Source organism: Panthera uncia (assembly GCF_023721935.1).
Source record: "Panthera uncia isolate 11264 chromosome C1 unlocalized genomic scaffold, Puncia_PCG_1.0 HiC_scaffold_3, whole genome shotgun sequence".
Taxonomy (NCBI): Eukaryota; Metazoa; Chordata; class Mammalia; order Carnivora; family Felidae; genus Panthera; species Panthera uncia.
In genome coordinates, this window is record NW_026057584.1 from 15,728,730 (window position 1) to 15,743,630 (window position 14,901).

The following is a 14,901-nucleotide window of genomic DNA, read 5'->3' on the forward strand; positions in this document are numbered from 1 at the left end:
TTGGGATTCTCTCTCTCTGTCTCTCTCTCAAAATAAATAAAATAAACTAAGAAAATGAGACCATTTTATGTTAAATTAGACAACATAATTGAAAAACCAAGCCTCATGGCTAACATATAGCAGATGCATTATATACGATGCTTCCATTTTGCTTTTACGTACAGGAACTTGTTTTTCTTTAATTTGTCATATAGATTATTAATTCGCTCTCTTAATTTTCAAGTTTGAGTGTGAGTAAATTACAAAAGTATTAAATATTAAAAAATTAAAATTATATTTATGGGTTATGTTGGACGTGTACCCCTTTTGGGCAGCTTATAATTGATACTGAAGTAGAATGAAATTTTTGATTTCTGTAGGGCAGAGTTGTTGGAGTTTAAGATAAATGAGAATTGGTACTTTTTTGCATTTTGTCATCGCTTCTGGCACCACCTGTGTTTCCTCGGGTCCTACAGCCGGGGTGTGCAAAGGAGTTACCTTGACAATGACATTAATGATCTACAATTCCTTCCTCATTTGCAGATAGCACACTTCAGCCCCTTCCCCAGAGGATCCCTCAGCTATTTGGGGAGTTTTCAGAGTGCATTTGGATATGCTCAGGAGCAAGGCCCTTGGGTGTCCTGAGCTCTGCTCAGAGTGTGTGGCCTGAGAGCCCTCTGATGGCCCCCTGCTACTGCCCTGATGTCCAGGGCCTCCGGGAGATGGCTGCGCTCCTGCCCAGAGCAGGCCGGTGTCTGCTGTGCCCACAAACCTCAGAACACTCTCCAGGCTGACAGTTATTGTGTTATTGCCAGAACTCACGGATGCCATATTGCATCATTAATGCAAATTCCTATCTAATTTCCCGGTTCCTTCCTCTCTTTCGGAGATGCTCACACACTAACTATGGAAAATCTCCTTCCCTGATGTCTGCTAACACGGACAAACTCAAACTTGCTGGGAAGGGGCCTGCAACGGGCCTGGCTTCAGGGACATGTGACCTATGCAGTCGCTCACTCATGGCCCCATGCTCAGAAGGGCTCTGTGTTTGCTTTTTATGCTCTGTTGTGGCCATCTCACAATTGCGATAATTTTTGAACACAGGCACTCGTATTTTAATTTTTTACCGTGTTCCTCAAACGAGGCGACAGCCTCTGGGCAGCTGCTTGCCATTCAGCAGAGACCCAGGCTTTGAACTTTTGGTGTAGGGACAGGTCACTAGACTATGCCTGCTTTTTCTGGAGTCAGTTCAGGAGGTTTACATCAACAGTATCTAAACTCTTCTTAAATATTTCTCAGTATCTGGTAATAAGATACTAACTATAAGTATGATTTCTTCCGTAGGAGTGGTAGAGTCTATAAATTTGTTGGGATCCTGTAACAGTTCACTATTATTGGCTTTTTAGATACTACATTAGTTTTGGAATTTTTTTCTTTTCTTAATTTTTTTTTTTAAACGTTTATTTATTTTTGAGACAGAGAGAGAGCATGAACGGGGGAGGGGCAGAGAGAGAGGGAGACACAGAATCGGAAGCAGGCTTCAGGCTCTGAGCTGTCAGCCCAGAGCCCGACGCAGGGCTTGAACTCACGGACCGCGAGATCGTGACCTGAGCTGAAGTCGGACACTTAACCGACTGAGCCACCCAGGCACCCCTGGAATTTTTTTTCTAAAGAACCACCGTTTTAAACAGATTTCCTCATGTAAAAGTTGGAGAAAGTTAATTTGGAACCAAATTAAATGATTCATTCATCAAACACAGACGGAGTACCCATTAAGTGTTAAGGACAAGGGCCCTAAAAGTGAAAGAATGCCTGTCCCTGTTTGCTAAGATCTCATAATGGACCACGACTGACAGATGCAGAGAACAATGATTTCTGCCTGGGGGGCCTGGAGACAAAATAGGGGAGGAGGTATCATTTAATAATATAATATTGCAGAGAGGGGCTTGGTGTCCCAGGGAAGACATTGGGAATGGACGTTAGGATTTGAATCTTTAAGGCTTGGTCACCCTTGTTTTTTGACCCCCATTTTATCACCTTCTCTGTCTTGTGCCTTTAGCCTCAGCACCCCAATCGGATGAAGGCTCCGACATTGACTCCGAACCAGATTTGCCCCTGAAGAGAAAACAACGCAGGAGCCGAACCACCTTCACAGCAGAACAGCTTGAAGAACTGGAAAGAGCTTTCGAGAGAACCCACTACCCTGACATTTATACCAGGGAGGAGCTGGCACAGAGGGCGAAGCTCACGGAGGCCCGAGTGCAGGTACTGACTCCGGACAGCCACGTCCTGATTAAATCCGGACAGGAAACAAAAAAGTGTCCTCTCATCTAAAGCAGATTTGAAACCAAGAAAATAAATATGTTAGCGGAGGCACTTCATTGTGAACTGTAGCCTTTAGTAGTATAAAGGTCCCACCTTTCTCTCTAGCGCCTTTTTAAAAACGTTTATTTATTTATTTTGAGAGAGAGAGAGAGCAGGGAAGGGGCAGAGAGAGAGGGAGAGAGAGAATCGCAAGTAGGCTCTGTGCGGTCAGCAGAGAGCCCAATGAGGGGCTTGAACTCACAAACCGTGAGACCACGACCTGAGCCAAAACCGAGAGCCAGATGCTTAACCGACCGAGCCACCCAGGCACCCCTCTCTCTGGTTAAGTTGCCTCATCTGGAAACGCTGTGTTCTTCCTGGCGACTTGACTTTCATAGTCAAAATGAGGTTGGAGACTCAGCAGTGAACTGGTCAGTCGATCTGGTCTCTAGATTGATCAATGCATCTCATATGCAGCTGATTACCTCTCCTGTTATAGACTTGTTCAGAAATAGCCTCTTCCAGGCTACAAAGCCTCGTCAGAAGAACTGTCTCATTCAACTTGGCTTTCCGTGTATCATAGTGCTAACAAAGTGAAGGAACGCTAAGAGGGATTAAGAGAAATCGCTCAAGGAGCTGCAGTCTAATATGGTTAATGAAGTCAGCACAAATAATAATAATAAAAAACCAGATATAATAAGTACCCTAAGACAGAAAGAGTGCAGTGAGAGTTAAGAAGAGGAAAGAATGAGATCTTGCTGGAGTAACAGGAGGAAAGGCTCACGAAGAAGGCCGATTTAAGATGAACTTTCGAAGCTACAGAGAAATTCACTGGTCAGGGAGGGTGGGGCGAGTACAACGTGAGTCAACCCACGAGTTACAGACCTGGTGACATTTCATTTCCATTCATGTTGAAGGCACAGTGAATTGTTCAATTTGGCTGGAGGCTAGGGAGAGGTAAGAGGGGGCAGGGAGGAATATAGTTGGACATCTAGGCTGAGGACATCCTGTGGAGGGCTTGGGTTTCAGGGGAAGGCTCTCACAGTTGATGTGATAGGCAGTGGAAGCCGTGGGCATGAAACGGGTCAGTGGCCATGGGAGTGGAAGGGAAAGGACGGTGGCCAAAGGTATCCAGAGCTGGAATGTAGGCACCCGATTGTGTAAGCAGGACGTGGATGGAAGGGTGAGTGAAGAGAAGGGCCACAGATTTGGGGAGGTGTTATGGTGCAAATGTTTTACAGCTGGAACTATTGAATCTCTCTACCTGTTACATTGGGATACAGTGTTCCTCTCCAGAAATGACCACCACTAACCACAAATTATGATAATATGTGTACATAAATACTGTATTATATAATATATGTAGTGTATGTATTCTGATATTACATATAACAGTGTTACAAATATGATATACCTCAAATCTAATTGTTTTATTATAGTTCTGTGATGACCTGATTTAAATCTGAAGTCAGATCCATTCCTATCTCTATTCTTCCAGCAAACTTTTATTGAGTGCCCACTAGATTCCAGGATTTGGTCCCTATACTCCCTGTTGGTCAAGCCCACATCCCGAGTCTGTCCTTTTTAGACAGACAGAAGACAGCTCTGAACTCGGAGTCAAAAAATAAGCATGGATTTTAAAGAAATCAAACAAAGAGAGTGACGGGAAACTAAAAGAATGTTCAGTGTTGTTGTACCTCGTTCCTGCCTTTGCCAAAAACAAGGACGGGGGACAGAATGAATCTCAAGCCCTTGCAATTTGCGCAGTGCCCTGCATTCACATCTGGCTCAGTGAATGTCAGAGGAGAATGAGAAAGGCCCATTAACTTGCAGAGGACATGGGATCAAACCAATAAAGAGTGGTTCATATTTTTCTATACAGTGACCTCCTCTCCAAAGCAGGGCCCTCATTAACCTAACAGCTGTCCTAATGTGGCTTTAACCCGGTGACTCTTTACATTCCTTATAGCTTCATTAGTTCCCTTGAGACACATCATGTCTTGCACCACAGCTATGATCTACAGCCTAACAAATTCCCTACAACACCCGGCATATGGATCTTTTACTTAACACAGCAGGAAAAAGAAGGGAGTAGTTAATCACTGATTAAAATGCCAGAACAAAATCCTTTAGTTTTTAGAAGGATCTGGGAAAGCAGTAGCAAAGTCAACTCAGTTTGAGTGATAGCCAGAAAGTGTGAGTTAGTTTAATTTGGGGCACCTGGGAAAACCAAACACCAAACGAACCCCCCCTCCCCACCTCCAAACAAGTCTACATTCTATTTTTTTCCCCTGAGTAAAATATTTCTAAAGTCTTCTGGGTACAGATGGCATTAACGTATAATAACTTAGGCGTTTGTCAGTATTTCATAAAAATTTGTTTAGACGGTAGCTATGTTGTGTTTATCACAACTGAATCTGAGTACACAATCTAAGAATTATTGTACACCAAAGACTGATTTGCCCAATTCCCCTCCTGGGTGTCATTATGCAAATAATGGGAAGCATTCGTTTTGTGGGGAAGAATGCAAATATTTATGATGTGCAAAAGTTTTGGTAAATATTCCATCTGAGAACTCCACAAAGCAGAGAAGTATCACTTTTCCCACCAGGATAATGGAAGACAGCAAAGGAAGCTGTTGGAGGAAACAGCATTTAATTAGGAGTCACAAGATGTGGGTTTTGGTCTCAGCTTGCCAAACGTGTTTTGTTGAGGAAGTCACTTGATTCTGCTGTAATCCTGCTGGCTTCAGTTTTTTGTTGTTGTCGTCGTCGTTGTTGTTGTTTTGTTTTGTTTTAAAATATGGGATAGGTTAGATCAGATGATCTCAGTTTGGGTCCACAGATGACCAGGATAATCATGGAAGAACTTCAAGAAATCTAGGGGACTTGAGATTTGTACACACAATTTTGTGCCTTTGCCTCTGTGTGTGTGTGTGTGTGTGTGTGTGTGTGTGTGTATGCATATACACAAGCATTAACCAGAGAGGGGTCCCTGACTTTGTCATATTCTCAAATGTCATCTTCCCCTCTCCCATCCCCCGATTAAAAATAACTAAGGGGCACCCGAGTGGCTCAGTTAATTGAGCATCCAACTTGATTTGGGCTCAGTTCATGATCCTGGGATCATGGGATCAAGCCCTGTGTTGGACTCCACACTGCGCATGAAGCCTGCTTTAGATTCACTCTCTTGTCTCCCTCTGCCCCTCTCCCCTGCCCTCTCTTGCTCTCTTTCTAAAATAAAATAAGTAAATAACTAAATATCTAGGATGCATGATTTCTCATCAGTAATTTGAGATTCTCAGGGAAATCCAATAGGCACTGAGTGATTGATTGATATTTTAATTTCAGTATAGTTAACACACAATGATGTATTAGTTTCAGGTGTACAATATAGTGAAATTCAACATTTTTATACGTTATTCAGTGCTCATCACAATAAGTGTCCTCATAATCCCTTTCACCTATTTCATCCATCCGCCACTCACCTCCCCTCTGGTAACCATCAGTTTGTTCTCTATAGTTAAGAGTCTGGTGTTTGGTTCATCTCTTTTTTCTTTATTTTATTTCTCAGTTTTCACATGAGTGAAATCATATGGTATTTGTCTTTCTCTGACTGATTTCACTTAGCATTATAACTTCTAGATCCATCCATGTTGTTGCAAATGGAAAGATTTCATTTGTTTTTATGGCTGAGTCCATTGTATGTATGTATGTATGTATGTATGTATATGTATATGTATATCTATCTATATATATATCACATCTTCTTTATCCATTTATCTATCAATGGACATGTAGGCTGCTTCCATAATTTGGCTATGGTAAATAATGCTGCAGTAAACATAAAGGTGAATATAGCTTTTTTTTTTATTTTCTTCTTTTTTTTTTCAATATATGAAATTTATTGTCAAATTGGTTTCCATACAACACCCAGTGCTCACCCCAAAAGGTGCCCTCCTCAATACCCATCACCCACCCTGCCCTCCCTCCCACCCCCCATCAACCCTCAGTTTGTTCTCAGTTTTTAAGAGTCTCTTATGCTTTGGCTGTCTCCCACTCTAACCTCTTTTTTTTTTTTTTTCCTTCCCCTCCCCCATGGGTTTCTGTTAAGTTTCTCAGGATCCACATAAGAGTGAAACCATATGGTATCTGTCTTTCTCTGTATGGCTCATTTCACTTAGCATCACACTCTCCAGTTCCATCCACGTTGCTACAAAAGGCCATATTTCATTCTTTCTCATTGCCACGTAGTACTCCATTGTGTATATAAACCACAATTTCTTTATCCATTCATCAGTTGATGGACATTTAGGCTCTTTCCACAATTTGGCTATTGTTGAGAGTGCTGCTATAAACACTGGGGTACAAGTGCCCCTATGCATCAGTACTCCTGTATCCCTTGGGTAAATTCCTAGCAGTATATAGCTTTTTGAATTAGTGTTTTCATATTCTTTGGGTAAATATCCAGTAGTAGATTTACTGGATCATATGATAGTTTTATTTTTAAGTTTTCACGGAATCTCCATAGTGTTTTCCACAGTGGCCGTACCAGTTTGCATTCCCACCAATGGTGCACGAGGGCTCCTTTTTCTCTACATTCTCGCCAAACACGTGTTTTCTTGTATTTTTGATCCAATGGGAATTTGAAGCCACCCAGCAAATCTGTGTCGTTCAGAAGTTACGATAGGTATGGAACATTTGGGCCTGAACTCCGTAATGATGCAAAAATATCATCACCCTGAAATTCTCAGCAGGAGTTTGCTCTTGGGGTGAATGAAGATGCATGCAGTTGAATTTGCCTTTCTGTGTGTTCACGGTCCTCTGACATTCCTCAGAGCCTGGAGCTTCTCCTTGTCAACCTTACCCATTCTTCCCCCCGCCCCCAACCTGTTCTCTGTACAGTGGTCACAGCTGGAAAGCAGCACTGGGAGAGTGGGATGTGGAAAGAGAGGGGGTGTGGAGTGAATGAGAAGGTCCAGGGATATTGCATCTTATCCTGAATTTACCTACTTGGAAAGTACTATGTTGGCATTGTCACATTACACATCGCTGAATGTTGTGTTTAATCAAGCATTTTAAATGTTGTGAATTCCCTTTCTAAGCATTAAGTATTATATCCTCTCCCCATTTTTCCAATTACATTTGAAATAACCCATCTGGAATAATGTAGGTTAGCTTGCCTTTGAGAACCACACCAAAAATCTGAACCAGTAATTTCTTGATGGGCAAAATTAGACTTACACCATGGGATAATTAGCACTAATCCATGAAACTTGGAAGCAAATTTAACCCAAGTCTCCATTCAAGCCAAACTGGCTTTCAATTATTTGAGGTGTTATTTGGGCACTTTCCTGTTTGCTCATGGGCACAAAAGGCTTTGGCTGTAGACCAGAGCTGGGAAGACAAAGCAAGGGTTTAATTCTTGGGTGTCTAAGATAGTGACGGCAATGTGATGTTTATACTTCATAGCTAACTTTTTTATTATTATTATTATTTTTTACATTTGTTTATTTTTGAGAGACAGAGAGAGACAGAGCATGAGCAGGGGAGGGGCAGAGAGAGAGGGAGACACAGAATCAGAAGCAGGCTCCAGGCTCTGAGCTGTCAGCACAGAGCCCAATATGGGGCTCGAACTCACGAACCGTGAGATCATGACCTGAGCCGAAGTCGGACGCTTAACCGACTGAGCCACCCAGGCGCCCCAATAGCTAACTTTTATTAAACACTAAATACTTCCTAGGTGTTCTTTCAAGGGCTTTAATTGTAGTGTCTTATTTAATTGTCACAACAATCTTGTGAAGTAGCTTTTTGTTTCTCCCACTTAGAAGATGAGAAAGCAGAGGCCCACAGATAGTCAACAATTTGTTCAGGGTCACAGAGGTAGCAAGGTGGGGGGCATGGGATTCAATTTTTGCCCGGTCTGCATTGAACCTGGGCGAATAAAAGGTATTATTGTATCTTTTAAAACACAAAGCTTTCTTCAACTTGTATTGTTGAAAGTCTAGACAAATTGGTTACTTATGTGACCCAAGAAGAGAAAAGTTTAAGAAAACCCTATTCTCTTTTTGTGGATCATTATCTTTTTTTCCCATAGTTATCATGATGTGATGAGGATCTTTCAATCAATTTAAATTTTGCTTCAAAAATTCATTGGATATTACAGTACCTCAGAAATGGGTCTGAGGATCATTTCCAAAGGCAGGAATACAGCTTTGTAGAGGGACCAGTAGGGAAAGATCCGGGGGCAGATGAAAACGAACCAGGTGGCAGTTCATCAGATGAATTAAAAACTTGCTTTGAGGGAGGGTTTTGATGCCCTGTGGTATTATACAGGTTAATTATCAGCATTTAGCTGTAGCTAATATCGTTATCACCCAACGTACGCCTCCTGCCCCACTTCCTTACCATGTTAGGTGTTATGTGGAAGGCCAGGTAATGTGTGGGGAGGGTGAGATTACATTGAATTATAGATCATAGACTTACATTTAACACGTAGGTAGCCAACTTTGTAAAACTTGTTCTTTCTGCCCTACTGGCTAAGAAATTGATGCAAGACCCATATTCTCCTTTGGAACATCAGAGGCCAGTTTGTTTCTGTTGCCCATGCTATTCTTTTCAGAACAAAGAGCAGTTTCTAGTAATTGTAACAACTGAGTCATAAATGCATTCCACCCGTTTCAGATGAAGTTATTCAGTGTTGTGCACTCACCCAGTTCATTTAGTAGATGAATCATTGATGTTTAGGAATTAGTGATACAATATTGAATACAATGTTAGTGATACAACATAAGACCTCTGAACGCTAAGAGAATGTCTTTCAGTCAAAGATGGGGTCATAACAGTACCCCAGGATCCCTGTGCTTGGTCAGTTTAGATATTGAAAATGAAGGTTATTTCAAGGACACTTTTTTCCTATTAAAAACAGTAGGTACGTCTTTTATGAGTTTCAAAGTAGAAAGAAGGCAAGGACTACTTTCTGATATATATATGTAATTATATAATTATATATAAAATATATTATATATAAAATTATATATATTATTAATATATATATTAATGTTTCTTTTGGCAGATACAGCTGGTTCTAGGAAATGCAGAAGGCTGGCAATGGCAAGATAATAAAAAATCTGGTTAAATGGCTAGAGACAGGAAGGACAGTCCTTAGTAATCTCTGGTTCTCTCAGGAATAGCCCTCTGGATTTATTTAGCCTAAATTTAAACATCATTTAAATTCCTTCCACTGGCAAACTCTTGAACCTCCTGTCGAAGGTTTGTTTTGGAGTAAAGATTTGCTTCCCCAAATGATTTCTCGTCATCTTTTGTTGTAGGTATAATAGATACCGCATTGTAAATACTTTAAGAACTTTTAAATACAACTCCTGGTAGGTTTACTCAGTGTGTCTTCAGTATTTGTATCATTTTGGAAAAATGAAAAGAAAACCCCCAAAAACCATACATCCCTAGTCTTTTGGATGCCTGAAGATATTTGTAGGAAGTCATGATGTTTCTTATTATTTCTTGTTTGAGCAAAGACATTTTTCATGTAAAAAAACAGTGGGTTATGGAGGAGTTAGAGTGATCTTGGATCAAAAGTAGGTTGAGATTGAAGGAGTGATCAGGCATCACCACCCACTGGATAAATCAAACTTGGTTTACTTATCTAAAGGTTACAGAAGGAAGTTGGCACAGAGAGGTCGGGAGCATGTTCTGATAACAATGGAAGTACGGACTCAGTTCTTCATAAACGATCTCAACAGAAGAAGGGAGGATAGCTAGTCCGAATGAGTGAACTTTTGAAAATTCAGCTCTCTTCCCAGCCTACAGTGCACATAGGTGTCAGAAATCACTTCACCTGGGCTGAGTGTGACTCATTAATCTGAAGGGTTTGTAATATAAAATACGACCATGGTGTGTGGTATAGTACAATACACTCAGGCTTGAATACAGCCCACATTCCTTACTCTCAGCCTCCTTCAGCCCCAAACAGCTTGTTCTAAGCACTTCTGGGAGTCATGATAACAGATGCTTAGCTTTGCGGAGAGAAAACACAGTTGATGCAAACCTGAAATTGACTGCTTGCTGTTCATGGTTCTATTATCCCAGGTGGCAATTTATTAAGTTAAGTAAAACTCTAATTCAATTATGTATCAACATGGGAAAATATTGACTTACCTTCTTTTCCTGTTGGAAACTTAAGGAGTATTAAATGCTAGTATTTTGTGGAAGTTCAAACAGCTTTCCTTACCAGTGTCTTACAACATGCCAGGAGAAGACCAGACTCCTTTCCAGCCAAATACTTGGGTGAATCACAAAAGTTTAAGCAGATACCTTGGCAAGGTATTTGTTAAACTGGGTTTTCTTGCTCCAAGATGGAGAAATTCTTCCCCCCACTCTTAAAAGTTTCCATAACTTAAAAAAAAAAAACAAAACAATTAAGTTGTCTAATTGTTAACTTTGCTCTGTAAGGAAATCAGGTCTTACCTTTTCTTGGACACTCTGGTCTCCTGTATTATCACCTCCATCAGGAGTGACCTTTTGTTAAAATCATATCCATATTCTAAAACGAATTCAAATTCCGTCTCCACTCAAAACTCTCCCTGATTCTCTGCATTTCCAAATATGGAGCTTCTGCTTCCAGGGAGCGATTATTTTGGTTTCCTTAAGGGCTCTGTGCATTCCAGAGGACAAGTCTGAAAGCTGCTGGAGTGCAGGGAATTCTGGCTTATCCTGACATTTTATTCATCCCTTTTTCCCTCTGACCCCCAAGCACAGTACTTTATCCATGTGAAGTTTTCAACGAACTTCTGATATAGGACTTAGACTATCTTTAGTTGGTAGAAATACTCTCTAATTTTTTTTTTAATTTTTTTAAGTTTATTCATTTATTTTCAGAGAGACAGAGACAGTAAGAGTGGGGGAGGGGCAGAGAGAGAGGGAGAGAGAGAGAATCCCAAGCAGGCTCCGCACTGGTAGCGCAGAGCCCGATGCGGGGCTCGAACCCATGAATCCGGGAGATCACAACCCGAGCCGAAACCAAGAGTCGGCTGCTTAACTGACTGAGCCACTCCGGTGCCCCAAAATACTCTCTAATTTTAAGGGAACGTCACATACACACTGTCTCAAATCATCCAAAGTTCCACATTTAAGGGGTGCCTGGTTGGCGCAGTTGGTTAAGCGACTTCAACTCCGGTCATGATCTCATGGTTCGTGAGTTGGAACCCTGCGTCAGGTCCGTGCTGAGAGCACAGAGCCTGCTTGGGATTTTCTCTCTCCTTCTCTCTCGGCCCCTTCCTGCCCTCAAAAATAAATAAACTTTAAAAAAAGGTTCCACTTTGAAGCTGCAGCTGTAAGAATTGAGCAAGATGATGGGTCCCATTAAAAGCCTTGTATCACAGTTGCTTAACATTTGGGTATACGGTTACATTTCTCACCCCTATGGTTGCCATTTCTCTGGCTACTTACTTTGAATTCTTTCAAGGCATTTTACTATATTATACCAAAGTTTTTCTGAGTATATGTGGTTATCATAGTGCTTGGCATAGCGTAGTATAGGTGCTTTAAGCTGTTGTTGAGAGAAATAATAAACTAATTATTTAAGGGATCTTCTTAGATAAAATGCTTTCATTTCTTGAAATACTTACCTCTTTGGCATGTATTTCCATTAAGACCAGAACAATGTGTCAGCTTTGAAAGAGATGGTAAGATGGCTTCATTTAATCAATTATCACGAGCTATGCTTATAACATAGAAACGCTAAGTCAGACTGATGAAAATATTAAATACAAAGTTAGCGTGATAGGCAAGCCCTAATTAGGATATATGTCACGTACGGGTCCGAGAGGTGCTCGTGTCCTCGCTTCGATGTGGAAAGAGATCGAGGTGGGTAGGTGTTGCTGATGGGGACAGTGGAGAGCTCCTGTGGTTCCCAGTCATGCTCGGCCATCCCTGCCCATGGTCGCCATGGGGCTTGTGGGGGCTCCGCGGGCCCATGGTCGGTCCTGGAAACCCCTCTCCCGACCCCTGACATTGAACTCTCCTTTCTCCCCTGACAATACAACACAGAAGGTAGAGGGCTCTTGCGTCTATTTGCCCCGTCCGTAAGGGGCCTTTCATCTGTTTTAGCATGAAAAATTCTTTAAGAATGTACTATTATTTCATCAGTGAAATCCTCAAATTTTAAATTAAATCCATAGGTTTGGTTTAGCAACCGCCGTGCAAGATGGAGGAAGCAAGCTGGGGCCAATCAACTGATGGCCTTCAACCATCTCATTCCGGGGGGGTTCCCTCCCACCGCCATGCCGACTCTGCCAACATATCAGCTGTCGGAGACATCTTACCAGCCCACAGCTATTCCGCAAGGTATGGAGGAAGGGGGAGTCCGGGGGTTGAAGCGTAACTCCCAAGGCTTTCTCTGCTGCTTGTTTTACACAGCCAGGGGAACCCGGGGCGATGCTGACGTTGTTGCTACTTGTAGGTTAATTGCATGGTATCAGGTGATCCTACATGTACCTGTCACATTTCAGAAACATAGTTGGCTCTATGACATTATTTGGATCTCTCTAGATGAACCGTGCTATAATGTAATACTATTTCATTATTTTAAAACAAAAACAATGAGACCAAACAAAACAGCTCTCCTAAATCAATATGGGATTAGCTTTGGCTTTATTAAAGTTTTACTTCGTTTGTACTCCAGTCTGCAGTTAACTAAAGTCCTATGATGGTTACTAACAATAGTAATCGAGCGAAGGTAAGCTTTGATAAAGTCACTGCTGGATGGCATACAGAGGTAAATGGGATAAGTGATAAATTACTTGGGATTAAGAAAGATAGCACTGCAGACGTTCCACATGAATATTTAGTTGCTTTGAAAGTACGTTTGACCGGGGGCACCTGGGTGGCTCGGTCGGTAAGCGTCTGACTCTTGATCTTGGCTCACCGTTGGTGAGTTCGAGCCCTGCGTTGGGCTCCGGGCTGGTAGCAAAGACCTTGCTTGGGATGCTCTCTCTCTCCCTCTCTCTCTGCCCCTCCCCTGCTGGTCCTCTCTTTCTCTCTCTCTCAAAAATAAATAAACATGAAAAAAAAAAAAGAAAGAATATTTGACAAGAAATGTGAGCCTTGCGATTCTGACACTGGTTAATCCTTACCCTGATTAATAACATTCGCTACCAAAATAGGCTCGTTATCATTGTTAATGTGATTTCTGCTCTCGTTTTCTGGGTGAGTATGCCAGGAAAGTATGGACGTCAGTTACGTACTTGCGCGTAAGTGCAGAGATGTGGCTGTGGCTGTTATGAGTGGCTCTATACGCATGTTGTGGAATGCAGTTTGAAATTACTGTTTGGTCTGAGCGGTAGATACCGCTGGTGGCTCGGTGATGTGACCGTCTTCTGCTGGCCTGCACCGGTGCCTCCGAGCTGACAGTCTTCTCCCTTGCAGCCGTGTCGGATCCCAGCAGCACCGTTCACAGACCTCAGCCTCTTCCTCCGAGCACAGTACACCAAAGCACTCTTCCTTCGAACCCAGACGGCAACACTGCCTACTGCCTCCCCAGCACCAGGCATGGATTTTCCAGCTATACAGACAGCTTTGTGCCTCCGTCTGGGCCCTCCAACCCCATGAACCCCGCCATTGGCAATGGCCTTTCACCTCAGGTCAGTCCCGTGTTTCCAGACAGACGATTTGCTGTATACTAGAACCGAACAGTCAATTCCCCGAGGCGGTCGTATAATGAATTGCCAAATTTAAACCATAATGTACTCTTTCTACAAGCCACATGATTTCAGTTTTCTGGTTTCCTTTCTCTCCACCCTTCCTACGGGCCCGTATCAAAAGTTGGAGCTTGGACTTAAAACCCAAGTGATTTTTAAGGTCATCGTGGATATTCTGTGTTTACACCGAGTTGTCAAGGCAGTGGTTGGCTCCACCCCTAGGTCTGAGCTTTGGGTCAGAAGCTCACACACATTTGTTGTTGTTGTTGTTGTTTTCCAAAAGGTACTTGATCAGCTGATACGGTTGTGAACAAAAGCACCCAATATGAAAACACCAAAGCTTTTATAAAGCGATCGGAGGGGAAGCAAACAAATTGCGTGGGGAGAGATCAGCTGATGACTACAGAACTCTGGGATAAATGAGTTATAAACGCACAGATTAGGAGAATTACTGCGACTTTGGGAATATATAGATATTTGAATGTTGTAATTGTTTTTCTAATTTGCATTGGACTGTGAGCCTTTCTTCAGAGATCATATTAATAAATTGCCTTGGTAATTGCATGTTGGAGGGTTGGATAAATTTCCTACATGTGGCATCTGTGTGAGGTTGACATTATTAGCAGTAGTTTAAATACAGATCGCTTGATTTTATTAGGAGAGCTCTTGGCCCAGGTGGCAAAGATAGCTGCCCACTAAATTTGGAGAAATGTCACAAAGGGGTTGCAATCTATAATTGCAATCGAGAATCTCTTCAGGGCGGAGAGTGAGAGTTTTAACAGCTTTATCTTTTCTTCACCCCCTTTTTCCTCTTGGTGGTGAGAAAAACAGAGAGAAGCTCAGAATGACAGAAATGAAAAGTGAAAAGACAATTATACTCAATTACACACTAATCACCGACTATC

General features: G+C 42.0%; 1 protein-coding gene across 1 annotated transcript in view; it reads left to right on the forward strand.

Annotated features, from left to right (window-relative positions):
• Positions 1-2,014: 2,014 nt before the first annotated feature.
• The window catches only part of LOC125911746 (paired box protein Pax-3), a 31,123-nt gene continuing 18,236 nt past the window's right edge, over positions 2,015-14,901 (forward strand). Inside the window, exons 1-3 of the mRNA XM_049615856.1 lie at positions 2,015-2,244; positions 12,479-12,644; positions 13,725-13,939. Of these exons, the coding sequence (XP_049471813.1) occupies positions 12,536-12,644; positions 13,725-13,939 (324 nt within the window). The 5' untranslated portion in view covers positions 2,015-2,244; positions 12,479-12,535. The remainder of the gene's footprint in view (positions 2,245-12,478; positions 12,645-13,724; positions 13,940-14,901) is intronic.